We start from the raw sequence: 27,538 nt of genomic DNA, 5'->3' as shown, positions 1-27,538 counted from the left end.
AAATATACAAAAACTGGACTCACTGATACTTTGACATTTTGATACAAAGGCAAATATATCAATTTGTAAAAACTGTGACATAAAAAAAGAATGGGATGCCATTTTGAACAAGCCTTTATTAAAAGTTTGAACATACATAAAAAAAACATTTATTGCAACGTATAAAAATTACAAAAACAGAAATAAGCAGTGAAAAAGTTTATAGTTCATTTAATTTAAGTATTTTTTTAAACTGTCTTCAGGTAAAAAACATTAATATTTTTAAAAAAAACACTCAAAAACTGAGAGATAAATACAGTCGTGTAAAGCAAAGATATAAAAGGTCCCATTAATTAATATTTTAAAAAAACAACAAGAGAGAAATGATTTATTTTAGCTGCATTGATCAATGTCTCTCAAATGAATTGCCCTTTCCAATGAAGTATTCAACGTGACACAAATCACGTAAAATAATGCCAGCACCTACCTGAGACTGAAATACTTACTCTGTCTTACAAAGAGTAAAACATTCATTTAGAAATCCTGCATGACTTACTTTAAAATGCCAGTGCAACAAATGGACAGCTCAGTACTTTATATAGAGTGTCTCATATAAGATATAACATATAACTAAGAACAGGATAAGCTTCAAGTGCTTTTACACTTTTCATAACAATATGTCATCAAATGTCAGATATACAGTTTTCCTACTACCTTTAAACCAGTTTTCCTAGTAGGAATGAGAACGATGCTCCCACAGCCAAACCCAGGACCAAGAAGAAGGTCATCAAAGAGCCAGCTGTCTCGCAATCCTTACACCGCACCAACCTGAAGGAGACGAAAACACACAGTTACAACACTATCCAGTACAGTGAACACAACACACAGAGAAGTCGATTCATCTTTTTCATTTATTCTTCAACAAAAACACATGAAAGTTTTTCACAAACCATCAGTACAAGTGAAGTGCTTGTGTCTTCATGTTGCCTGTATTACTTTGGTTTACTTCCTGTTTTATTTTGAAGGTTTAAAACCTCGTGTGGCTTTCTGTTTCCTCCCTGTTGCCTTTCTCTTCCCTCTCTTGTTAATGCCTGATCAAGTTCAGTGTTAGTCTCCTTTTTTCCCCTGTGTTTAGTCTGTTTTTGTTGTATTCATTGTCGAAAGTTTTTTGTCATTTGGGATGTGTTTTCTCTCAATTATTGTGCAGCAGTTTGTTATTTTTTTAGTTATTAGTTAAAGTACCTTATTTACTTCCTATAAATGTATCCTAGTTTGCTTTTAGTTCTGCAGTAGGGCTGGTGGAGGGTTTCAGGGATCCCTGAACACACAAACTCCCTGAGCGGACACTTGGACCACTGTGAGCAACAGCAGACGTGTGCACTGTGGTCACGCAGGCATCGAATCCATCCAAGTTACGGTTTAATAAAATAATCAAATTACAGCATTTACATTTATGTTAGACTACTTTTAATTAACTGCTTTAGCCCCACTTACAATGAAAATTAAAAAAAAATCTTGTTCATGACCTGTGTAGTATGTTAACACTATTGGACGTAAAAATAACTTGAACTCCAACTTTGAAAACACAACTTTCTTTCTTTCTTTTTTCTTTTTTATAAAGCTCTGACTTGTATTATGAGTCTGTGGTCTGGGAGAGAGTCCTGTAACTCTGTCTGCAAAATACAGCATACAATGACCAATGTTGGGCAATTAATTATATAGTTACTTCTTCAAAAAAGTAACTGAGTTTTGCAAACAGCAATTTTTTTGCAGCTGTTTATCTAAAAATGCAGCCAAGGCGTTTTTTTAAAATAAACATTTCAAACTTTCTACAGAACAATCAGCTGTTCTGCATCAAATCTGAATCCACACAAATTATTTGTGCCACTCCAAAAAATAATTTCTGTCCACTATGAGATAAAGGAGAACAACAGCCTGATACCTGCAGGCCTGACAACAGGAGATGTATCACTGCTGTAACACCTGTAACATTCAGCAGTCGCCTCGTTGTTCTGACACACACAACAAAACTATTGACTACACTATACACTAACTACACAAGATTTGCGCTAAACGTCTCAATACACCGCCGTCACCCCTATAACTTCCCTCTTCCTAAACAACTAAATGCCATGTTGCCATATCATTTTTTTGATTGGTTGACACGGTACATTTTTCGACCAATAGGAAGGGACGGGGTTTTTTGGGTTTGTTTTTGCTCACAGGCTTTCGAGTGTTTTCCTTATAAAACGCCGTTTTTACCGTTTCTTCCCGCAGTAACTATAAACAACGATAGTATTCAGGAAGAAAACCAAACATTGCAGATATTTTTATCATAACTGGTTTTAAAAACTGGTATAAAGTCCACACTTTTTCCGTCAATTGTTCCGTCGGTCCTGCTCACATCTCCAATGCTTGTACATGTTGTCATTAACGTGGCTTCACTCCACTTCAGCCACGCCGCTTTGCTAGCTAAAACACCAGTGTCAGCACATAAGGACGCTGTCATAGCCTGTCAACAACGTTGATTAAGCTGCGTATATACGAATATATATGCTCCCGTATACGTATATACGGGAGCAGCCAGTCACTGACTAACACTGCAAAACAGAATTGTTAAAGTTTTAATTTTAATTTCAATTCAGGTTAAATTTTTTTCTTTTTTTGAGCACAACACAGATTTTCTGTGCGCAGAGACCGTGTCAGCAGTGCGCACGTGCGCAGCTTAGAGGGAACTTTCCCTGACCCTGTTCAAAATTCACACCAAAAGGTTTTGCAGTTGCACCATCCAGCCACTAGGTGCCACAAGACATTTTTCTTCTTCTTGGGTTTTGTTCTGCCAGAAAATTGTGCTGAATGTCTTTGTTTTGTTCCACTGAAGTCTGTGACTTGAATGACATGTTTCACAAGAAACACAGGAATGGTGTGCATGTGTCAGTGGGTGTAGTGTTCTCAGTCAGTGGTAACATACATATAAGGTGCCATATAAAATAGGCGGTCTGCACCTTTGGCAGATTTATTTCTTTATTTCGGCTGAAATAAATCCTATGTTACATTTTATGTGTAGCTCATGTGCCCAACATGTGGGGACTCAGAGCTGTGACTGGCTTCTTGTGTCTGTAATTCTTGAGTTTGTTAAAGTGAAGCAAGGATTCAGTTTTCACCTACTTTCAGGTACAAACGGTTAATTTAATTTAAATATTCAAACAAATCAAATAAAACTCCAATGGGAATTTTCTCATTCTTATTTTTTATTTTAGATTACTGTTTTATAGAGAGATTTTCTTCTCACTCTCACACAGTAAAAGTCCCTCACTATGCACCTGTGGCACTTTGACCTTATGCTGCTGCTGCAACACAATCACGTTCCTCGTGGGATCAGTAAAGTATTGATTTATCTTGTGCTTCAAGCTCCATCACATCTGCCTCATTGTAATCAAGTCGTGGAAGTTTTCACATGTTAGCACACAAACTAAGTCACATCATTAAAGAGCAGTTTATATCCTATAGAGGGATTTTTTTTTAAATTGGGGTCTGTTGAGGACTCACTGTGGAGCGTAGGCCATGCAGAGGCTTGCCAGGTATCCATTCGAGAAGGCGAACAGAGCCATGATGACGACAAAGGCACAGTCGTGGCGGAAGACGGCGGTGAGTTTAGAGTCCTGGACATTGCATAACATGACCAGAGGGATGAAGACCAGGCGAGAAAACACGACAGCAGGAAACCAACGACTCTCCTTCGACGGCTGCACAAAAACATACAGAAATCAGTCACTGAAGTTATCTGTAACATCGCAACTTCAAAGTCAGATTACATGTAACATAATGACTCAATGAGTGCTGTGTGGATTTCAGCTATCAGTCCTCTGGAGTCAGTAGACACGCCTGCATTTCCAAATCACATGATTTAAGATGATCTAGCAGCAAGACGCAGCCTCACTGAGTCTCAGTTTCAACTTGTGTCAAAAGTCTGGACTTTAAACTATAAAGTTTGTGGATTTCATCTGTTATTGTTTCACATCACAATAACCATGCAACAAAATAACCGTGCTTATATTGTCTATAATGTGGACACATGTAACTGTAAATAACTAATAACTAATAACGATGCTATCAAACTATTTAAGTAATATATTTAGACTATGGAGACTGTAAAAATTCCAATACTAAAACAACATTTTTTTTTATTGTTTTCATAATCAAAATGGTATTTATTGAAATCCTTCAGTAAAGGCCGTTTTCCACAGGAATCCTTTGAAGTGGGAAAAAACACCTCCAGTCCTCACGAAACAATATTCGATTGGTTTGTTGATTTCTATCTTAGAAACAAAAATGTTTGAAGAAGGCAGGCTGCAGACTCACCCACTGGACGATGTATGGGGTTGTGCGACCGGCCAAGTCCATGACATTGAAAACAATGAAACAGCAGACACAGGTGAACACATTGCCTGTTAGGAAGAGGAAGCAGAGGGTGGACTATAAGGAAGAATTCATTGGTGAGCGAGGAAGTTTTGCAGAAAGTTTTCAATGGCCTGAGGGTTTCTCTTTCTCTTTAACTTGGTTAGACCATTACACAAACTTGTGCTGAACACATAACCTGCTCTGGAGTCATATGGTCAACCAGATGCTTCTGTAGTCTGCAGTAATGCTGTAATGATGTCTTACCCCATTCATCATTGTCGTAGACAGTCCTTACTCGCACCGTGATGACAGGAAACACCGACAGAGTAACAGCAAAGACACACGTCACGCACAGAGCCATCAGCCAGATCTGAGAAACACAGGAAGGTGTTAGTCAGTGATTCCAGTAAGGAGGCATTTGGGAACGCGTGTGAAGATAAGCTCCAGGACTACACGAGGAACATTTTTCATCTGAGGTTAGCAAAAGTGTATCAGCTCTTTGATAGAAGACTTTGTACAACCTCTCAGAGCCAGCTTCCACTATTACATTAGACTGCGCCATCATAACAATTTTGGGTTGTTAGATTTGGAGCCGCGGACCAGTATGTCTCTATGTAGGCAAAAGTCTAAACAGTTTAAAACATGTTACTGTGATCAACAGAGGAGGTTTGAGGGGTTTAGTCAATGCTAGCAGAAGAAGTTTAAAAAATGGACACCAAAGCTAACGTTCACCTTCTTAAAGACAGCCAGGACTGAGGAGTGTTCCTGATTCTCCTCTTGCTTACTGAGCTTCCCGTTTGCCTCCAGGTCCTTTTTATTTTTTTCTTTGAAAGGAAAAATCAAAAGAATCAGTTGTAAGCCTCATTAACACTGAACGTAGCTCGGCTAACATGTCAGCTATCTTACATAACGCTGAAAAAAATCATATTTTTATTCATTATACTTAATGAGAACCAACCTGTGCTCTCAAGGAAGACCTCCTCCACTTTATCAGGCTGATGTCTGTTCAGATAGAAATCAGCAAACTTCTGCAGAGGAGTCAACATTTTCAGAAGACTGTAATGTGGCTTTTCTTCCACTGACATGATTCAATTCATTTTTTTAGTTAATATATGACACAGATTTTTCAGTTCAGTTCAAAACAGTCATTTTCATGTCCTTTTGTGATAGTGATTTTATGTGGTGTCTCCATACCAGGCGTGGCAGCAGCAGGTAGCATACCAGAGTCCCCAGAGTAGCCACACAGGGTGTTATGAAGTATCCCAGTGCAGCCGAGCTTTGATCTGATTTACCTGCAGGCAAACAGCTTCATTTACACCTCCAAACTCCAGTAATTTTACATTTTTTACAGTGTGATACTGGTATATTTAGATTACTAACGATGAAATAAAAAAATAAATACATTTTGCCTGTGAGGAGGATCAATGCTTACCTAAAATAGAGAAGAGCATGGCTAAGGCGGCAAAGATCCCAGCGAGGCCCTGACCACTCATGAACAGAGTGCTGTAACGAGGGGGTAAGAGGCCCACCATACCGAAGAGACTGCCCTGCAGCACTGCTCCGCACACTGCACTCACACAAGGTACATGATGAGTTAGACTATAATTATAGTCTACATATATATACATACACATATATATACTTAGACTATAATTCTTGGCATATTTTTGATAAAGACAATAAGCCTGAAAAGTATTTACGATTTAATGTTTGAACTACGTTGTGATTTGCCAGTGCCAAATGTAACATTTAGGGATCTGATACAAACATTTTACAGCTGCTACATAGTTCATCTGTAGCTGTAAAAATGTTACTGCAGTCATGGGATCGTTTGAGTGAACCTACTGTTAATGAACCAGATGGTTGCCATAGTAATGGAAAAGAAGTTGTCCGGCTCCATGGGGACCTTGACCAAAGCAGCAGTGAGAGAGAAAAGGAGGAAGATGCCGACCAGGCTGAAGGGCACACGAACACGCTCCCTCACGCTGCACAGAGACATGTCTTCATTACCATCAGATAACAGAGGAGATAATCAGACTCTTTAGTTTTCAGGTAAACCTGGTCCTGTCCTGTCCACTAAGGACAGCTTGGTTAAACGTTTATTAACATTGACATCATATTTCTGTCAGTACCAGCCAGCTATGCTTACAGACTATTGCAGTAATTCCTAACAACATTACAGAGATTTGGAGCAGATGTGCTCGTTCATTCAGTCAGTTTAAAGAAAAAAACATTAACATTACTACTACTGCTACTGCTTAAAGCAAAACAAATACAAATAAATACATTAATCATATAATTAACTCTAATTCAAAAACTCAATGAATGTAAATTCTTTGTTGTTACTATCCCACCCATCTGCAACAGCGCACCTGGAACGCTAACATCATGGAGGGAGGGTCAAGGGTCAAGTCTGGAAGAATTTGCGGCAGCATCTATTCTGTGTTTGTAATAGTCCACTGTGAAAAAGTGCAATGAAAACTCTGAAAAGCTGATGACCAAAATGCTTTCCCTCACTGTGTCTTGGATTTCACTGTAGTTATAGTCAGTGTAATACTTGCTGGAAAGCATTTATTAAAATGAACATGTTATGTTGCCATTGCATGAGAAACTAGGGTCACTCATAACATTTCAGTAAATTTATGTTTCTGGATCTATTTATTTCTTATCTTTATCCTTTTACAAAGTTAGGAAAGTAGATTGAATCTTTGTATTATGGTTATGATGTTGTCTTACACATAAAGAGTGATACATGGCCTCTTCTTCAAAGTAATAACTACAGCTTATTTATTTCACTTTGGTATCAGAGGATACCTGAAGCCAAAGTGTCAGCAGTGGAACTGCGGAAAATAGAATTTTGGCGTCCTAGAGATTTAAAAACTTTAAAGGTCTTGTTCTTGTGACTCAAACTTAATCTAGAAGAGCCATTCAAGCAGTTTTAGTGCTCTTAACACTCACCGCTGATACAGGAAAGAGTTGAGAAGGGTAAACAGCAGCTGTGGCAGTTGGGAAAGCAAAGCCATCCAGCTGTCATAGCTATAGTCTTTGGGAGAAGTTCCTGATGTGCCAGTTGAGTTGAGACGTTCATTGAAATACTTAAAGAGGAAGATAAAAAAAAGCAATTTACTATAAAAGGACATACTGTACATGCTATAAGATTCAAGTAACAGAATAAACACAGAAAGAACAAGAATGATTTGAATCCCTGTGCAAAATTGCAGACAAGTTTTTTTAAACTTATTTTCTTCTCAGTAGTGTATCATGAAAATCCTAAATAAGAATAAAATACAAGCAGTTTTTAAGTAAAATCATCATTATTTCATTATTTTAATAATAAAATCATTTAATTAAAATGTATACATTGAAACAAACTGACCTGCCTACCTACACAATTCATTTTCAAAGTTAACAGTGCTAACATGTGATACAGGGATAGACAATAGTCAAGATGGTCTCAATTTAGAGTAAAGAATCTGCTGCTAAAAATGTGGAAAATGACGTGAACATGAAACCTTAGATGCTGTGATGAAAAAATTCCAGGGCAGCAGAGTTCCTAGACCGAGCACAAAGATAATCAGGGCCACAGCCTGTCCGCTGTGAAAACAAAATACAAGTGAGAAGAAGCGCCAACCAGTGTAAAAGAATCCTCCAATGTAAAGGAGGATTCTTTTAGATGTGTGTATATCTCTAGGAATCAGACTCACCGGTCAACAGGTGCACTCTTTTCATTCGACATCCTGATAGTTTGTCACGTCTCTGCGGATGTCAATAGAAGACCCTTAATAATGATTAAAATTATGTGTTTCCATCACATGTACTGACTGAGTACATGCTCTGTTGACTGCAGGAACAGAAACTTTTTTTTGTTCTTGTTTCTTTTGTACAACCATTTAAAAATACTAGTATAACTCAAATGACAGAACAGTCAGGTGTCACAATAAGTTGCCCCACAAATTATTTGTGACTGTAAAAATTTGTTTGTCTGCCACAAGACAGAGGAGAACACCACAGGGATAAAAGTGATCGCCTGACAAAAACTGATTTCCCGTATTTGACAAAAACGGATTGCTCATATTTAAAATGCTATAAATAAGTTGTTGGTCTATAATATGTAAAACATGTGTCAAAATTGACCCTCATGAATGACATCAAGTAATCATGGGCCACAAACAACATCCCTGTAACAATCAAGTGGACAAAAAGGACCGGATTGGTTATAATGTAAGTACAATAACACAGAGTTATAAGGATACTTGACAAACAGGTAATTTATACATTTTATATATAACCCTGTTGTAAACCTTGTTCACCGAAGTCTATTTACCAACATACGTAAAGATATTACACATAAAAAACACACGGAAACATTGGAAATCAGTTTTTGGCAGGCAACACTTTTTGGCACAACATCTGTCCGCACTATTGCCGCTGAACCACGTGTTAATGATGGAGGGGTGGGGGGTAACGCTATGCAATATGTTCAGTTTGAGAATTTATATTTCGTGTTAACTGTAGTTAAAGTTGTTAATGCTATCTTATTTTAATAAACAACACTGTCATATGCAAAACTAGGGTGGCAAGACATCATTGTAGTGTGGCACATGCCACCCCATGCCGCAGGGTTTGTCCATCCGAGACTGGCTGCGAGACATCGACTTGCGTCATTAATATGGTTTAACGTCACATCTCCACATGTTGTCTTATCACATTATTCTACTTTATTTCTTAATCTACTGAAAGGAACATAATACATGTTCAACGGATTAAAGCATATTGCTGTTTTTTTTAATATCTGTAACAACTGCCTGACTAAAGAAACTTTAGAGGATGGATCATTAAAGTGATATTAACTTTGAATAAATATATGTGTCTCGTTATTCTAGCGACGGAAGCTGTGTTTGAGTTTAATTAACCCCGACTTTAATTGTTTTGATGAATTTAAATTTACCCAGCAAGTTAAACGACGAGTAACCGATACATTAAGTAGTAACAAGTACACGTGTTCCGATTCTTTATGCGATATAAACCAAACCGACAATTAACATCCAAAAGCCAAACGCTGTGTTGAAGCAAGCTAATAAAAACAAAGCACTCGAGTCGGAGCTGACCTGCGAGTCGAACAACGTCTTCTTCTGGGTATCCCTGGATGAATGAAAACGCGGTGAAGAAGATGGTTGTGGGAAAACGTGCCGCCAAAACGTTAGAACAAGGAAATGATGAAATGAAACATGATGCGTCGGAACTGACTGTTGTCGCATTATGACTTGAAACTTCGAATTAGTTCGAGTGCTTCCCCCGCTTCCAACCCACTCAAGGATTGTGCTAATTACTCTAAGGATTGTAACATACAGTCCTATTAAGCATTCAAATTAAGTTCTTCTTCTTTTAACTAGAACTTGGCAGAGATGATGAGCCCCTTAGATGGGTGAGAAACCAGAAGAGACAAATATGGAATGACATTTATGTTACAACAAATGCACGAGCAAATAATAATAATAATAATAATCTGAGCAAATAATTGCATTTCACTGGCGGAATTAAATTCCTCGCGCGTAAATTCAATAACCCGCGCGCGTATGAAGTTATGTGGAGGCGGAGCCCAAAGTAGGACGGGGTCCTTATATGATAGCTGGACACTTTAGGTTACTTGGTTAATCTGAGTTACTCTTATGCAGCTATGAAGTGCTCTTTTAAACCGTACTTGTTTACAGTTTGAAAAATAAAGTTTGCAAAATTAATTATTAACAGTTATTGTTTGCTGTACAGCAGTGGAAATACGCATAACTGTCACTGGATTACTTTAATGTTGAAGAACCAGAGGATTCTATGGCAGGTTTTAAAGCATCTGCAGTGCTGTCCCATTAATCTGCTGTACAGTATTGCACAGCTTCTATGATTTAAAAAAAAAACAACTCACAATGAGGACCAGGAAAGGAAGAGTGGATCAGAATCTGGCAATTATACATTTGGCCAAAATCCAGACAGTTAAACCATCCAGCAGAAAGTTGCTCAGTCTGCATCAACAGTGAATTTTGGAGGTGGGAACATGATGGTGTCTGTTTTTCAGTATTTCAGCAGCAGTAGGCTACAGTCACACTTCAAATAATTAAAGGATGAATGGAAAAACATACCAAGACATTCTTGATAAAAATCTGCTGCCAGATGATGCCATGGTGCCCTAAGTTCATCCCAAAATGTGTTATGTTTTTAAAGAAAGTGCTGTAGTGGTGTTGAGATGCTGTTACCGATCCGAACTGTCTGAGGTCTCTCCGACAGAAAGTCCAGGGGTGGGGTTCGACTTCCTCACCAACACATCATTCTGAGAGTCAAACCGTGCAGAAGTTGTTCAGTGCATCTGGTATGGAGGCGTCACCATGGCAGGCAGGTGTCGTCTTCCTGTAGTTAGTGATGGCATGGATGCCGTGCCACATGCGCTTTGTGTTGCAGGGTTGACTTGAGCATATAGCTATATATGCTATAACAATTTAAAGCATATAAAATTCATAACTGAAGATTATCAGTGTTGTCTTCAATCAGATGATTTAGACCTTGACAGGTTGAACTGTGACATCAGAGTTTAATCTTCCTGCATATAAGAAACGTTGAATTCAGTCTCAGTTAGTAATGTCTGACATGACTGATAGTGTATGCTATTGTTCCTGTTGTTTAGGAAACGGTTTCCACCTTGGGATCCTAAATACAAAATAGGCTGTAAAAATCAGATCCAATACTCTCAGTAAAGGAACATGGCTCATTTTCCAGGAACTAAGATCACTTCAAAGTTGGACAGTGCTCTTCTTCCATTACAAGCACAGCACAGCGTTTTACCTTAACCAGCCTTGTTACAGCTGTTCTGTTTATCCAGCACTTGTTTTTTTTTTTTTATCTGTTGTCTGTCTCTGTGTGTTAACCTGCCTCAAACTGGTATAAGAAAATAGACGGGTCGATGTTTTAGGTATAATATCTGATTTAAATTGTGTTGTGACATGACCGGAAAAAATACTAATAAAAAAAAAAATCAACACTATTTACATTAAAAAAAAAAAAAAACCCCAAACAACAACTACCAAGATAACTTTTTAAAGTATATTTAGGAACAGGATGAAGCTTGTAGGAACTCTACATCGTTGGGGACGGTTAATCAAAATAAACCAGTTGGTAACTCACTCCTGTCTTCCAAAAGTTTACGCAGCAGCCTAAGGTACCAAAACGTATAACTGACACGTCGGCGTTTAAACAGACATTATTAACATTTTAAATACATATTATCCCAGCTTACTCGATTCGATTAAGGTCCCTGGAATGTACTTGACACGTATTTTGCTCACTACCGACTTCTTGGCTTTAAATATATTATTTCATGCGCAGGAGGTTTTATGCTTGTGTGCTGTCATCTGTGCTGTGTGGTTTACATTCTTCTTACAGTTACAGTTACAGTTACATTTCCTGTCTTTCATATATATATTTTTTAATTGATTGTTACCAAACCATTGCCCTCAGGATTAATAAGTATTCAGATTCTGAGTTTGATTTTAATTTAGCTGACTGACCTAATGTGAGGAAACATCTGACTAATTTGAGAGGATGTCTTATTGGGGTAACAGCTGCAGTAAGTCATAAACCTAAAATCATAGTTGTTTGTGCACAGCTACACACGCAGACCGCAGAGAAAACCGGAAGTACAGGTTTTGTATTTTCATAATAAAACAAGTGTTAATGGTGCAACCATCTCAAATAACCAGGTTCTCTTAATTAACTATGAGTAAACTAAAAACTAAAAGTAGACGTTCAAGTTTATAAGACAAACTACTGGCATTTACTTCAGCTTGAAAACAATTTGGCATTTGAGTAAGTATTGAGTATTTTGGTATTCAAGTAAGTTAAGTTGTTTTACTCTGAAATGTTAACCGGAAATCAGTAACCTTGATAGCTAAGAGGCGCAGTTGAGTTTGAAAACGGTTAAGCCAGCATTCGCTCAGTGTGGTTTTGTTAGGAACAAAATCGATAAAAAGTCGCCGAGCTCCTGGTAAACATTTAAGTAACTGTGACATTTATGGTCTGAAACGGCTAACAGCGTTTGTTCTTGGAACAAAGACATCCGGGACATGAGACTGCTTTAAGACGAACAGTAACTTCGGTGAGTTAATTGTCTAAGGAGTTGATTCTTTTCGTCATTGTTAGCGCCACTAACGCCGCCTTAGTCCTCTGTAGTTAGTGGTAACCTTATGCTAAATAAGTACCTAATGAACTAACACATTCTCTGCTTTTTCTCAAGTTTTACGATCGAAAAATGCTAACTAGCTACGAGTTACCGTAATGACGTTATATAGGGCAACAACAGTATACCAATCTCTTAAACAATTCAAGATTTAGGTTGAAAGCGCCATAGGTTTAGGTTGATAAGCGTCTTTTTTTTTTTTCACTGACAAAATCCCAAACACAAGTTGTTGTTTTTTGTTGGGGGGGGGGATTGTGTGAGTTTTGGAAAACGTAAATCAAATTTTATCGACGCTTTTATGGTCGTATATGGTATTAAATTTCGTAATAAATTACGGTGACACGTCCTTTTCGTAGTAACTTGTGAAGTGTCCTGTGTGTATGTGTGTCATAAACGGCTCTGAAGTGTCTGCTGACTCCACTAACATAGCTTCTTTTCTGTAATAGTGTGTCGTACTGTTTTGTCCACAATAGAGTGGCCACAAATAGAACTCCAGATATTTAATTAAAATGTACACACAGCATTGCTATATTCTGCAGCTCATTGAATTCAGGATTTGAAGTTATTATTCATATTAGGTAAAACATATAGTGTGTGTATATTTAGTGTCTTAAACAGGGCTCTGTCCGTGGTGGTACTCCGTCCTGTCCTGTAGCCCAGCTGGCCTTCTTTGTCCTGGCCACACAGACTCATTAGCATTCACCATCCTACCAGAGCATCCATCTGTCTCCACAGACGATGCTTTTGTTCCCCATTTTAATGTTAAAACTTTGCCCTTTTTGTCCAACTGTCCCCTCATATTAAAAGCCTACAGATGTGTCAGCCCATCTCCAAAGACGAATGTTGATCTAAAGCCTGGAAAGTTTTAGGAGTTCTAGGTGAGAGTTGCACCAGAGGATAAACAGAAGTGATGCTTACAGTTTACGTAAATTGAGAGATTTCATTGTCAGAATATCACAATTTATAGCTGATTTACATACTTTAACGTTTCTGTGGCTGTTGTTCAAACTGGTATTCACAAACAAAAGGGCAGAAAAATTATGATATTAATCCTGAGGGCGAATCTGTGGGAGAACTCTGAAATGCTAAAGATGGTAGTTGTCCCAACTTTGTCACCAGAGAGCCAATTAACACCCAGATAATGAAACAGAAAGTCTTTGACTTTTTACCACTGGAGTGAGGAGATCTCTGAAAATGTTGACTTTTTTTTTGGCCGGTCCCCACTTTTTCACACCCCTCTTAGGTATCTGCAGAACATGCCTGCTCGTGTTCTGCAGGCTCATCTGCGGTATGTGTGTGGAGTGGGAGGTATTTCTTCTTCAGAGGTTATGTGGAATCATCACAGAATGGTATAGGTCTTGTACCTTGTAGCTGGTCTGGTTTGGTAAACATCCAACACCTCCGCCCCCACCCCCCTGTTATTTCTTTAATATTACTGTACATGAGAGTTTATCCTGTTGTGTCATTCTTTTGCTAACTAACTTGTATAGTACCCACAACTCTTGGCTAGACATTTCCTTTGAGCTTTAGATTAGAATAACTTAATCTTTTATTTCAACTCAATAATAGTTACAGATCACAACGTTTTAGAAATACTGGTTGGATGTTCCAAGTAAACTCATAATTTTCTAGCATAGTTCATAAATTTAAAATAGATTTCTTTTAAGAGTTTCATCATGTACATGTAAGCCATAGAAGGGCTCCAACTCTCATAGCCATGATAGTTCTTTGCACTTTAGGATTGTCTTAATCCTAATAATGTAATAATGGTTTTATCCCATGCTGGCGTTCTGGCTTGGCTAAATAAGTGTGAGCCATCCTGATTGGTATTCCAGTGAATATTCTGCAGTTTTGTGTACTGTAAACACCTTACTTTCACAGTAATGAAACAATATAGTGGTGAGATAGAGGTACCCGTTTGTGTCAGGTGTTATTCTGCTGTCTTTATAGTCTGTTTTTTTTTTTCATAGTGGATAAAGAAAAAAAGTGACTAACAGCTCAATGTACAGTGCTGTGGAAAAGTATTTTCCCTGTTTCTGATGTCTTTCTTTTTTATTTTTGGAACATCATTTATTATATGATGTAAAGTAATATTAAACATAGATGGCATGAGAATTACAAATTGCAATTTTTAAATCATGATTTTATTTATTAATGGGGAAAAAGGCTATTTAGACATACCTGGCCCGATCTGAAAGTGAATTTCCCCTGAACCTGCTGGTGTGGCACTTTTGACACCTGACAACTGCAAATGTTTGCAAGGGTGTTTCACATCACTGTAGAGGAAGTGTTGTTAGTTCATACCCAGATGAAATGGAATGTTAACTTTCCAAAAAGTTCACCTTTTGCCTCCTCAGTCTACGGGCTATTTTCTGAAAAGCTTTGGTTATCATTAAGATGTTTTTTTGGCAAATGTGACATTACCCTTTTGTACTTGTACTCTCCTATGGATTTTATTTTTTTGTGGCCAGCAGTTCTTTAGATGATGTTTCTTCTTTGACCTCCTGGGATGAGTTGTCAATGAATTTTTTTTAGTGTTTTTGGTAGGCCTGGTACTCCTGGGAAGGTTCCCCACTGTTGGAAGTTTTTGTTTGTTTGTGGGAAATGGCTTACAGCATGGATCAATGGAGTCTCAAAGCCTTAGAAATGGTTGGTAAACCTTTTCTGGCTGGTGGATGTCAGTGACTGTGTTTGTTTCTTTAGACTGTGAGATGTGTTGCGTTTTGAAGTCTTTTCAGTCTACTCCACTTTGTAGGACAGATTCTATTTAAGTGATATCTTGATTTAACAGATCTGGCAGTAATCTGGCCCACGTGTGGCTAGTGAAATTGAGCTTGACTTTCCAAAAAAAAGTGTGTTTAAAAATTAAGAAGGCAGCAGACAATGTAGTTTGCAGTCAGGTATTCAGCTGATACCCATCCGCTTAAGTTAATTAATTATGGTACACTGAAAATTTGTACTCTTTTATAAGAGGCTGATGTTGATAACCTAAAGTAACAGCGCTTCCATCAAATGACATCAAGGCTGAATCGTCACCATGCCAGTGGTGAGAAACGGCAGCCCAAACTAGGTCGCGTGAGGAGCCGTGACTCCATTTGAGCTTTGTGTTGTTGAGGCTGATTACAAATTGAGAGATGGGTCACAAAGGCGGGATACAATGAGTTGCAGTATGAACATAGCATCTATGTCAGAATCTACATTGCTTTCACAAGAGGGAAAAGACGCACACGAGAAAGAGGAGTGAAGTCACTTTAGAACTCAACCTTGTTATCTGGTGTCAATTTACAGATAGTGACTGTGTCTCTTCAACCCTGCATTTCACTGAAATAAACTTTGGACATTTTTGAGGGCATTGGATAGTCACGGGGACATCGCTTTGTTGTAAATGTGACGTAGCCTGAGACAGCAGATGCAGCAGGTGTTACAGATCTAAAGTTTAAGGGTCAGAATTTTTTATTCAATATAAAACACAAGTTACGGCTGCATCATTAAATATACTGGTCTGTGGTATCTTCAGTTGACCCTGTCCTTGTCCACAACTGAGATTCAGCCATAGCTAGTGTCAGCCTTCAGCGGTGTATTTAAAGATAGGCAGGTGGCGTACTACACATTCATCATTATCACTATCATTAAAGCTCTAGTTGATAATTAATTGTAGATGTAGAAACGTACAGGTGCATGTGTTTATCCTGGATTAGCAGGTCCTGGCCCTGTTGAATGATATTTGCAACTAAGAATCGGTAAATAACACCATTTCCGGATGTATATATTTTTTTTAAATATTTTTGTTTAATTATTATTATTAATAATAATACTTTATTATTTATTTATGCAAAATTGTTTTAGATTATCTTATCTAACAGTATTTAAAGTAGGTTGATTATTAAAAATTGCTTTAGTGAAAATACACAAGGTAACTGTTTTGTTTTAAAGTTCATGCATTCTTAAATTGTAAAGTTGAAGAGCATGAGGACACCTGAGTGGGGGAAACAACTCAAAAAGCTCTGATACTGCAGAAAACACATGAAAGGCTTCTGGGTGTGAAGTATGTGCTAAAATGAAAGGCTGACGGGAAGCAAGAAATGGCACAGCTTTTCAGTGCATGCTAACACAGAATAGCGCTTATCGCCATCAGCATATCTTCATCTAGAAGCGAAATGCCACATCCTAACAGCTTTTAATACATTTTCTGCTAAGTTGCTTTGATACCAGCTTATCTTGATAGTGTCTTGATATTCTCCTTGTTTCCCGTCACTTAGCTGTATCATGCCTTTATCTGTGGTATTAAGAAGAAACATGCTGTAAAGGCTTCAGTTTGTCCTGCCTGGAATAATGATTATGTTGGATGATGTTTGCCAAACTTAACTGTTACTCCTTCTACCTTCTTCCTCCTTGTGCTCTGAGGCCTGATCTGAACTTATTGGCTGTAGACAATTCTGCTTTGTAATGGACTTCTAAATATAAATATTGGTGAACGTTACAGAAATTTTAGTGTTTTGTTCATAAGCTTAAAAGGTCAAGAACAGTCTCCTCCACTAAACATTTAGTTAATCATTTTAGTCTATACCACAAATATGTAACCAGTTTCCCCCACAACCAAAAGATCAGGGTTTAACAGTCATTTGTATGCTTTACTGGGTGCAGAGAGAACAATCATGGAAGAGGAGCAGCTTCACTATAAGCTATGGCGTCACCTACACTACTACTGTATTGTGGGAAAAATGGAAGCTGAATCTTCTAAAACCTTTAATCTGCACACTCAGGTGTATTTTTTACATTCTCCACTCATTCAGTATTTGTATTGTTACTTTTATGGAGAAAACTGTTCAATGCAGTGAGACAGATGTCAGTTCTGGATGGGGTGTAACAAAGATGCATCATAAATTAATGTCTTAATAACTGAGCTGGTCAGGTAAAATGTCAAAGATGAGTTTAATGTAGCAGGATTGTACTTATTTTCTCAACACTGAGTTGTTTTTTCCCTGTTCTGAAAAATGTGATTATAGGAAAACACTGTCATGGCCAGTCGGCTTACATAGCACAACGTTTACTGGTCCATCGGCTGTGCTGAACGTGTCCTTCTTAGCCTGTTACTATAGCCAACACTCATTGATAGTTTTTCTTCTTGCAATCCTTAAAAGTTGAGTGAAGAAATATATTTTTTTTAAAAACAGCCCTTTTAAAAAAAAAAATGCATTTTTTTTTTTTAAAGCGTTGCCTAAAATGGTATTTTCAGAATATTAGCAATGCTGAACAAAGAGCGGAATAATACCTGAACCTGTGACGGTGATCTGCCACACTTTTTCCATAAGCTGGAATGTTAACTCTAGGGATTGCACTCAAAGAAAAAAATTGGGGGTCCTTCAACATACCCACATCTGTGTGACAACCAGTCGAGATCAGTGCAGTATTTGTCATAATTGTGTAACACGCAGATTTAGATGATCATGATGTGTCCTCTTTGGCCTTTTGACATCAGAGCTGGCATTCTGAATACAGGCTCAGCTTGTTAAGTGTTTTCTGTTCTTCTGTTTTTTGTTTATTTCATAGTACAAAAGAACATAACATCAGTCCTGGCGTGTTTCTAAGTGAGTCAGCCTTCACAGATAAAATGGACCCTGCATTACCCCAACAACACTCAGTAGATTTGAATGGATACATTGTGCGCCACTGTTGCTCCCAGTACAAAGACACTGGGTGTATTGTAGCAATGAATAGGATTGTGTTGAAGCCTTTGTGTGTTTATATGAATGCCTAAATGTTTTTAAAGTGAATATTCAGTGATGTATGTTTTTCATTATTTTTCTTTAAAACCGAATCATGAAAACTTTTGATGATTTTATATCCAAGAATATAAACCTTGGTCTGATTGTGTCTGCAGGTGGCGGGCTGTGTGCCTCTTTCAGTAGAGAATCTCTGATGGTACTCAGCCTGCCTTTTTCAGAAACCTGCACAGATGTTTTCGCTGGGTCAGGAAAACATCTCCACCCACCTTATGTCTACCAAAGGACCTGTCAAATATGGGGAGCTCATCGTTCTGGGGTAAGCGGTTAATTACCGAGTTCACATACATTCATAAGTCATCAAAGCAGAACTTCTTCAGACCATTTTTTTCTTTAAAATCCTTTTTAAAACTGTTGAATGTGTAGGAAATAAGCAGCTTTTGATCAAGGTTGTACCTTCCAGGAAGGAGGGAACAAAATCCTATTATTTTACCCACAGGCACACATGCAGGCAAGAAATCAACGATGGTGAAAACACAGTGTTTGGCTTAACAAGAGGAAACCCTTTCTTACATTTTTTTTTAACAGGGGGATTTAGCTGTAAGGAGGGATTCCATTTGAGTTCTGTTGTCTCAATATCAAACTTAAAAGGCATACAGTAACCAAACATGCATAATAAATATGAATTTCTTCTGCCAGTGGAGATGGTTAATACAGCAGTCCCAGTCATGGTAAGATAAAGAACAACTGACATGGCAGGAATCAACATCTGCGTATTTGCTTTTTGTCAAAGGGAAAAGTGGTTAATGCAGACACTGTGTACGCACACTCATTCTAAACCCACAGACCACAGAGGCAAACTCGCTCTAAACCCACAGAGTAAAAGCCCTTCAGGTGGAAAGATGGGGTACTGTCATCACCCTGCCAGGCGGGTGGTGTGGGCACCTAAGTTTGTGAATGCGATAACTCGAGATCAAAGCAGCATAGGAGCTTCAAATTGATACCAGAGGCACATCTACAAAAAATCTGGGACAAGTTTGAATCTCAGTGACCTCAATCTCAAGGTCAGAGTAAGCTTTCTGAAAATGTTGTGAATATGATAACTTGAGAACAAGGCGACGTAGGTTTTTGAAATTGATACTAGAAAGTTGTTCTATACAGTGGATGTAGAAAAAGGAGTTAAATTCATAACTGATAGGGGACTTTAATGCGGTCTAAAACTAAATGTTTTAATAAATGTCACAACCACTCATTTACATGTAAAGGACTCTGGCCTCCTCCCGCAAGCCAAAGACGTCTAATGTTAGCTTACTGTTTTATTTTTAATTGGGTTTAGGCATGAATGTGATTGTCATTAATGACAGTAAAATCCTGGAAAAGGAAGACGGGATACATCCTTAGTTTTGTTTGCACTTATAAAAAAAGTTTAGTGCCTGCAAGCTGCAATCACTTATACAACTTTCTTCAATATTTTATCTATATTTTTTATAAATATCATAATCACAAACTTCCATGATATATCATGATAAACCTTTTGAGGCCATCTGAACCATTTCTAGACTGTATCTTATAGATATGTTCCTGGAAACTTGTGTGCTCGGGGTGGCTAGTGTTTGGTAAAAGTCTCTTTAAAATCCCTTTTCATTTCTAAAATGTACGTAGTAATTCTAAACCAAACGATAAAACAGCTGGATATTGCAGACACATTTTTGATGTCATCAAAACCATTTTTGGAGTTTGATAACCGATCCTTAAACCTGGTTGTAACATTCAACTTCTTTAGCTGTAGTATAAAGGACAAATTGTGCTGTTGTTGATCTAAAAGGGCCTGGCAGTCTTTGTTTGTGTGCCGTAAAGTTTATAAGCGTCACTGTTTTAGGTAAGAAATTGACTAAACTTGGGTAGGTTTAAGCAAGTCTCTTTATTTTAATGTGCCTTGTAGTGTGAGAAATTCAGTTGGGTGCTGCATAACTAAAGCTTAAATCCAGTCCAGTGTGTTGGGAAACTCAACCGCAGCCATTAAATGCTGCCGACTTCCTGACTAAAGGCCATTCACTGTGCACACAAGAGTGAGCCTGCGGTTCAGGGAGGTCGGGTCAGGAACGTGGTGGCTGCTGTGGTTTTAGCCCTTTTGTTTGCTTTTGTATTATTGTGACCACACGTGGAATTAAACAGTCTGCATTGCCCTGAGGCTGGCAATTACACTAGTCATAAGATTTAATTAGAAAGATCCACATAGTTTGTGAAAACATACATTGTAGTGTGGTTCATAGAGTGGAGCCACAGCGGAACTGGGGTGGCTAGTGTTTGTCTAAGAAAAAGGTGGCTGGTACTTCATCTCAAACGCAGGAAGTTTGCATTAAGCAGTGAAAGAATGGCTTGTCTCAACTGTTTACTTGACCTGCAGCTAACAGCAGCCTGACTCTGAAGATAACTTCAGTTAAACTGACTCTTATTGGAGCCCCCATAACATTCAGGATTGTGTTTTCAAATGTTAAACACATCAGGACGACAGCGGTGCTGTCATTGTTTTGTTTTTTGTTAATTTTCAAAACATGATAGTTTGCTTTGAAAAAACAGACACATTTAATGGTATCCTAATGGCTCAGTTGGATAACCTATAAATCTCTCAACCGCAGCATCCTGCTTTTAATTCTGGACTGAAACCGTAGTTACTTTTTGCTCCCTCCCTCAAAGCTTCCTGTCTGCAGTGAAAGCTGTGGAAGGAATGTTTGGGCAATATCTCTGTTCGTCTTTTTACCTACACTACAGAGAAACGGCCTCGGTGTGTTTAGCCAACACAAACTAGCAGAGAAAACTGAAAGTGAAGCTGCTAGGGTTGTCAGGCATAAATTTCTCTTAGGTGGTTCCTTGTTGTTGGTGAGGCTGCAACAGTTTGTCTGGGAAATTCAGAGAAGTTTCGTTTTATTTGTTTTTCTATTGGATGCAGACCTGGGACCTGCAGGTTTAGCTAACAGCTCTGAGTTTGTTAACCATGAGTTGAGGGACGCTTTGGGTCTTCTTTTCCAAAAAGTGAGTTAACTTCAACTCCAACTCACTTTACTGAGCACTTTCACACTCATAAATAAGGTTGAAACAGCAGTTGCGTTACAGATGTATATCAGCTCAGAATAAAAACTATAGTCTTCATCTTTCTAACTCTGTGACTCTGGCTGACCGTCTAAGAGGAGCATTTTTGTCCACAGTTTCCTCGTACTGCAAACCTAACTGTGTGTCACTTTATCAAACGCTGTTTAAATAAAGCTTTAGCCATAGAACACACCAATCAATGAATCAATTGTCATGTTGCAATCGGTCACACGGAAAGATAGCTGTCATCTTGGAGATGATGTGAAGAGTCTGAAATTTAAGACTTAAACTGTATAAAATGTATTTCAAAGAGAGCTTTAATTGCAGCTGCAGAGTCCGTCTTCTGAATATGAGTTCACTTGCAAGGCAGGATGGATCCAAAACTGATCACTGATTTAGACCACGTCAGCCCCAGTTCCAGGCAGGCTAAGATTGGATCAGATTAGACATGGTTACATTGGCGAACATTAAAGCAGAGATTTTAAGAAATTGGAGTAAATTTTTTTTTGGATTACATTTTTACTGAATACATCTGTGTAGGTCTTCAATCATCCTGGGGTTGAGGCGCCTGACAAGGGATTTTTAAAAAAGGCGTTATAGGTGGCAGACAGTTGGTGTTGTAAGCCACCTGGTCTGTTCATCGATCTTCTCAGTCTAAAATGCGAACATCGGTGTCCTCGAAGGAGTGACCTTTTATCTAATAGATGCGAATGTACAGCTGGGTCTCGTCCTGTCGAGGTGGCGCTTCTATGTTGTGCTGTGCGTTTATGGAGGAGCTGTTTGGTTTCTCCAGTGTAGAGGTCTGAGCACTCCTCACTGCACTACACAGCACACATTACATTGTTTAGTTTGTGTGTGGGAGTCTCATCCTTGGGATGAACCAGTTTTTGTCTGAGGGTGTGGTGGCGTTTGAAGCCATGCTTGGAGAAAATTCTCTGATAAACCTGCTACATAAGGGACGGCAATGTTGTTCTGTTTGTCATTCGGTTTCTCCCTAGTTGGTGTCTGACCTTCTTTCCTGTGTGTCTTTGACTGATTTAATGAAGGCTCAGTTGGGATAACCATGTTTAAATCTTTAAAGCTTTCTTTAAATCTGTGTTTTCCTAAAAATAAATAATAATAAAAAATTATATGGAACTTTTATTGAGACAGTGGCCTAAGTTAATTACAACTGCTCGTTTCTTCCTTCCTATGATTAGCACTGACACGTTACTGAAGCTCAGCAGGTCGAGCAGGTCCTCTAATAGTCTGAAGGTGTGTGGTTTGATCCCTGGTTGCGCCAGTCTGCATACCAGATCCTTACTAACCCCAAGCTGCTCTTTGATACATCCATCAGAGTGTAAATGTTAGAAAGCACTGAAGCATACAAAAAAGTGCTTGTGCAAATGAGTGAACAAGGCATGTTGAATAAAGCACTTCGAGTGCTCAGGTAGAGTTGAAATATCCTCAGTCTAGTGGATTAAAATGGAGGCACTGCTCTCTCCATTCCCAGGTTGATTCCTAATATTTGGAGCACCACTGACCCTTTGTTTCCTTACTCACTGCTTAACTCTAGATGAACATACTCTAAGTTGATTTAAATGCTGAGCTGCCAGGAGATGATTTTCTGATTTGCCATTGTCTTTGGTTCATTCATTCATAATAATGTATTATTAAAATTAAAATGCCTTTTGAAATGAACATAAAGCAGTTTTGCTCATCGTTATCCTCTGTGTTCAGGTGTAATGGGTCTCTACCCTGTGGAGACAAGGGGAGGCGGAAAAGCCGCTTCGCTTTGTGTCGCAGAAATAAGGCCAACGGTGTGAAACCGAGCACTGTCCACATGTCATGCACACCTCAAGCTGCCAAGGTGAGAGTTCAACACAAATGAAAGTGGCACATTTCTGGTGTATTCTAATCTAAATATGACGAGTGTGAGGAAACTACAATGAATATGGAACGCATATTTAACTCTTTTAATCAGTTCTATCTTAAAGGTCTGCAGGTTAAATATGATGCTCTAAATGGAACATGCCCTTAATAGGATTTAACTAAAACATCTTGAATTTGTTACCAGTTTCAAAATACTCTTCCTGACATGCTTCCATCAGTATTAACATCCCCGCGATTGCTGTAGAAGAAACTCTTTCATGTCTTAAACACACTAACAGAGCTTCTTCTTTCATGTTTGTTTTGTTAAGGCCGTCAGCAACAAGGAGCAGCACAGTATTTCATACACACTGTCTCGCGCACAGACAGTGGTGGTGGAGTACACTCATGACAGCAACACAGACATGTTCCAGGTGTGTAGTTTGAAAAGCATACACCCTACATGGATATTCAACCTTGTGATTTTCAGTATTATCCTTTTTAGGTCAAAGTGAACACTGGATGAATGACATTGTTACATGTCAGTTTTCTTTATTAAAGTGGTGTCTACCACAAAATATGTTCTGTAGGTAGCATAATGAACACCACTGAAAACAAGCAAGACATGAGCACTTGTCTCTGTGTAATTACAGATTGGCCGTTCTACAGAGAGTCCCATTGACTTTGTGGTTACGGATACTGTGCCTGGAGGTCAGAACCAAGCTGACAGTCAGACACTTCAGAGCACCATCTCCCGCTTTGCCTGCCGCATCATCTGCCAAAGAAACCCACCTTACTCTGCACGAATTTACGCCGCAGGCTTTGACACGTCTAAAAACATCTTCCTTGGGGTAGAATGCACAAACTGCTCATTTCCTGTGATAACATTTCTTCAGTTTGAATGTGCTAAACATACATTTGACCTCTTCATAGGAGAAGGCAGCCAAGTGGAGAATGCAGGATGGGCAGATGGATGCACTGACGACAAATGGCGTTCTCGTGATGCATCCTCGCCACGGCTTCTGCCAGGACTCCAAACCTGGTCAATGGAGGGAAATCTCAGTTTGTGGGAATGTTTTTACACTGCGGGAGACCAGATCAGCTCAGCAGAGGGGGAATATGGTGAGCGACTCCTGTTTTCTCTCACACACCACACAAACACACACAGTTGTGTTTTCATATTCTCGTGGGGACATCTAATTGATATGCTTTCCCTAGCTGCTTACCCTAATCCTAACCTAATTGTAACCCTGACACTAAAACCACATTTTGAGACTCAAAAATGTCTTCAAACACGTGGGGGAGGGGAAATTGTCCCCATAAGGGCTGTCGGTCCCTACAAGTATAGTAAACTTACAATCTTTGGTCCCCACAAAGACATGCAAACCTGTTACACATAGACATGCGCAAGGCCCAGGTCATTAATCCCAGGTCATTAATCCCCCCTCCAAGGTGGAATCTGAGTCCAACGAGCTGGTGGATGGGTCTCTTATCGACCTGTGTGGTGCCACCCTGCTGTGGCGCACGGCCGAAGGACTGTCCCTCACTCCCACTGTCAAACACCTGGAGGCCCTGCGGCAGGAGCTGAATGCCGGGCGGCCACAGTGTCCCGTGGGCTTCAACACACTGGCCTTCCCCAGCCTGCGTCGCAAGGACGTCCTGGATGAGAAGCAGCCATGGGCATACCTGCGCTGCGGCCATGTGCATGGCTACCATGGCTGGGGAGGGCGCTGTGATCCTGAGGTCGAAGCAGAGTGTCAGGAGCGGGAGTGCCCCATGTGCCGTGCGAGGGGCCCTTATGTGCCACTGTGGCTTGGCTGCGAGCCGGGGTTCTACGTCGATGCGGAGTCCCCTACCCACGCCTTTGTCCCCTGTGGCCACGTTTGTTCAGAAAAAACAACTGTGTACTGGAGCCAGATCCCGCTGCCACATGGCACACATGCCTTCCATGCCGCCTGCCCATTCTGCATCCAGCCGCTGAGCAGGGAGACCGGCTGTGTCAAACTGATCTTCCAAAGCCCGCTGGATTAGGAACGACTCTAGACTCTTTATCTGAAGCCTTAATCAACAAAAGAGGGATGCAACTATTTACAGTTTGGGAATTTTCATAACTTAATTTAACTTAATTTAGTGTTTTTTTTAAAGTGCATTTATTGGGTTGATTCTTACCTTTTATACGGTTATATGGTTCAGGCACCAAAAAGGTGAAGGTTCTTCCCCAGATACAGCTGTCTGGAAAAGCTGTGATGATCTTTAACTTACTTACACTTAATTTATTCTTTTACCTTTTTAATGTAATTTTGTCTATGAGTCAGTGCAACATTTCCCTGCATCTCTCTATAGCTGATTACCGTCTCATACTGCATTAATGAGCTGATAACAAGATCGAGTTAAGAGTTGTGTGCAGATTTTGGTCTGGAAGCTTATTCAGGGGAAACACTGGATTTTAGATTTTTTTTTTTTTTTTTTTTTTTTTTTTTTTTTTAATATTTTTTTTCTTACTTGGAGTGTAAGAGTACATTTTGATTTTTTTTTTTTGGGGGGGGGGGGGGGGGATTGTTTTTTAAACTCCAAAATCAAGTGACCTCTTTTTTTTGAATGCAAACTCTGAACCCAAGCTAGCAAAACTGTATCTGGGAAACTTTTTAAGCTGCTCTCCTGTGACTTGAAACATCTATAAGTTTATACATTTTTCAACTAAAGAGATGAATGACTTCAAATCAGCGATCATTGTTTTAACAATTTTTTGTTTTTTACAAGCAATAAATATAGACTTCCTTACAGACCTGGGTCTGTAAGGAAATAGTTACATTTCCTTACAGACCCAGGTAGCTCAGCAGCTCTGTATTCAGCATTTGTCCAATATCTTGAGGCCAAACCTGTCACTTTAAATTCATCATGTACTTCATATTTTCTTAATTATGTTTTATTCTGATTGTAAAGATTCTTGGACCTCTTTCTTGTACCTTTCTCTAAACTTAATTTTTGTCCCTGATGAGTTTTAAGAAATATTATCCAAGTATCTTTATTGTTATTTTTTTGTTTTGACTCATCGTGCAAGAAATTAACAGCATCATCAACCAAAACCGTGATGAGAGGGAATGTTAGTCTGAAAGCATCAAAGGAGATGCTGATACGTTCGCTCTGACTCATTTCCTGTGAACCAGGTATTCATTATATTTTGTCACTAGCCTGTTTTTAAAGTGTGTCTCCTTCTTGGTTATGCAGTCATGCTGTACACTTTTCTTTTCCTTTTTTTTTTTTTTTTTTTTTTTTTTTTTTTCTTTTTTTTTTTTGTACCGATAGCGAACAATAAAAACAAGGCTGAAATTTGTGACTGTTTGTTTACTGTACATATACAACCAGAGTATTCATATAAGAGTAGTGGAAGTTAGATTTTAAATGAGTCTATCTATATATCAAGATATAGATGTATATACACAAAAAATTGAGAACATTGAAAATGAATCAGGCTGAGTACTGTACTGATGTGGACTGGATAATGTGTTTGGAGCAAAAGGGACGTCATTTAGCCCAAACTGGAAAAGTACAGCTGATGGAAAGCCAGCTGGATCAAGATTGGTAAATGTGCATAAACTCATTTTCAAGTACAAGTCACATCTTTGGATTCATACTGAACATTTACACTTTGTATTTTGAATGTGATCCGACTCCAGTTCACTGGTCTTTACTGATTTAGTGAATTCAAGAAGATATAACCAGTTGTTCAATAAGCTATATGGCTCATTTCCAACCTCTACACACTATAAAGCTGCTATAAAAGGTAAAATTCATTGACTACATCTAATCAGCATCAGTACCTTGAATCAATGTCCGCTACCCTTGTAGCCTCACATTGAGCATGATTATCACACCTTGTCCTGCACCAGTCCAGTGCATTACTGTGAACTTTACCACAGTTTAGCCTGCACTAAGGTGTACTGAAGCGTCTAGTATTTTCATCCAACCTCTGAATAACATAAAATTATTATAATTACAGTTTTTTTTCTAAAACATTTCACAATATGAAAAAATAAATTTAGCAACATATCTGGTCCTATTTCCCTCACGGCAGATGACCGCCCCTCCCTGAGCCTAGTTCTGCTGGAGGTTTCTTCTTGTTAAAAGGGAGTTTTTTCCTCCCCACTGCTGCCAAAGCTTTGTTCATATGGGGTCACATGATTGTGGGGGTTTTCTCTGTTGTATTATTGTAAAGTATGCCTTACAATATAAAGCGCCTTGAGGCGACAGCTGTTGTGATTGGCGCTGTATAAATAAA

General features: G+C 38.8%; 2 protein-coding genes across 3 annotated transcripts; one reads left to right on the top strand and one right to left on the bottom strand.

The window, feature by feature from the left end:
* Positions 1–96: 96 nt before the first annotated feature.
* Positions 97–9,624, bottom strand: LOC120716625 (equilibrative nucleoside transporter 2-like). Of its 2 annotated transcripts, none has more exons than XM_040004177.1 (13): positions 9,489–9,624; positions 8,085–8,158; positions 7,893–7,974; positions 7,339–7,475; positions 6,226–6,365; positions 5,813–5,947; positions 5,575–5,672; positions 5,339–5,408; positions 5,113–5,204; positions 4,645–4,750; positions 4,342–4,427; positions 3,529–3,725; positions 97–807 (listed from the first exon to the last, which is right to left on the bottom strand). In XM_040004177.1, the coding sequence occupies exons 2-13, from the start codon at positions 8,114–8,116 to the stop codon at positions 696–698; spliced, it is 1,287 nt and encodes a 428-aa protein (XP_039860111.1). In that variant the 5' UTR covers positions 8,117–8,158; positions 9,489–9,624; the 3' UTR covers positions 97–695. The 2 variants fall into 2 exon arrangements, with proteins under 2 accessions (XP_039860111.1, XP_039860110.1); XM_040004176.1 differs by having other exon boundaries at positions 8,085–8,136; positions 9,489–9,623.
* LOC120716626 (E3 ubiquitin-protein ligase pellino homolog 1-like) lies at positions 1,348–26,592 on the top strand. Its single transcript, XM_040004178.1, has 8 exons — positions 1,348–1,361; positions 12,393–12,517; positions 18,480–18,640; positions 23,131–23,260; positions 23,592–23,693; positions 23,913–24,110; positions 24,193–24,381; positions 24,712–26,592. Exons 3-8 carry the CDS (start codon positions 18,555–18,557, stop codon positions 25,288–25,290), a joined length of 1,284 nt encoding a protein of 427 aa, XP_039860112.1. The 5' UTR covers positions 1,348–1,361; positions 12,393–12,517; positions 18,480–18,554; the 3' UTR covers positions 25,291–26,592.
* Positions 26,593–27,538: the final 946 nt, after the last annotated feature.

This window comes from Simochromis diagramma, unplaced genomic scaffold, assembly GCF_900408965.1.
Source record: "Simochromis diagramma unplaced genomic scaffold, fSimDia1.1 OVJJ01000565.1, whole genome shotgun sequence".
NCBI classification, from domain to species: domain Eukaryota; kingdom Metazoa; phylum Chordata; class Actinopteri; order Cichliformes; family Cichlidae; genus Simochromis; species Simochromis diagramma.
The sequence above is the reverse complement of the archived record's forward strand: the minus strand, read 5'-3'. Positions and strand labels throughout refer to the sequence as shown.

What these genes read in the sequence shown, in the direction of transcription:
- LOC120716625 (XM_040004177.1), bottom strand. Translation starts at nt 8,116, where the DNA reads ATGTCGAATGAAAAGAGTGCACCTGTTGACCG. An exon ending in AAGAGTGCACCTGTTGACCG is followed by an intron (nt 7,975 to 8,084) that starts GTGAGTCTGATT and finishes TTGTTTTCACAG; the next exon opens with CGGACAGGCTGTGGCCCTGA. An exon ending in AACTCTTTCCTGTATCAGCG is followed by an intron (nt 6,366 to 7,338) that starts GTGAGTGTTAAG and finishes GTCTCTGTGCAG; the next exon opens with CGTGAGGGAGCGTGTTCGTG.
- LOC120716626 (XM_040004178.1), top strand. Translation starts at nt 18,555, where the DNA reads ATGTTTTCGCTGGGTCAGGAAAACATCTCCACCCACCTTATGTCTACC. An exon ending in GGGGAGCTCATCGTTCTGGG is followed by an intron (nt 18,641 to 23,130) that starts GTAAGCGGTTAA and finishes CTCTGTGTTCAG; the next exon opens with GTGTAATGGGTCTCTACCCT. An exon ending in CTCAGCAGAGGGGGAATATG is followed by an intron (nt 24,382 to 24,711) that starts GTGAGCGACTCC and finishes CCCCCCTCCAAG; the next exon opens with GTGGAATCTGAGTCCAACGA.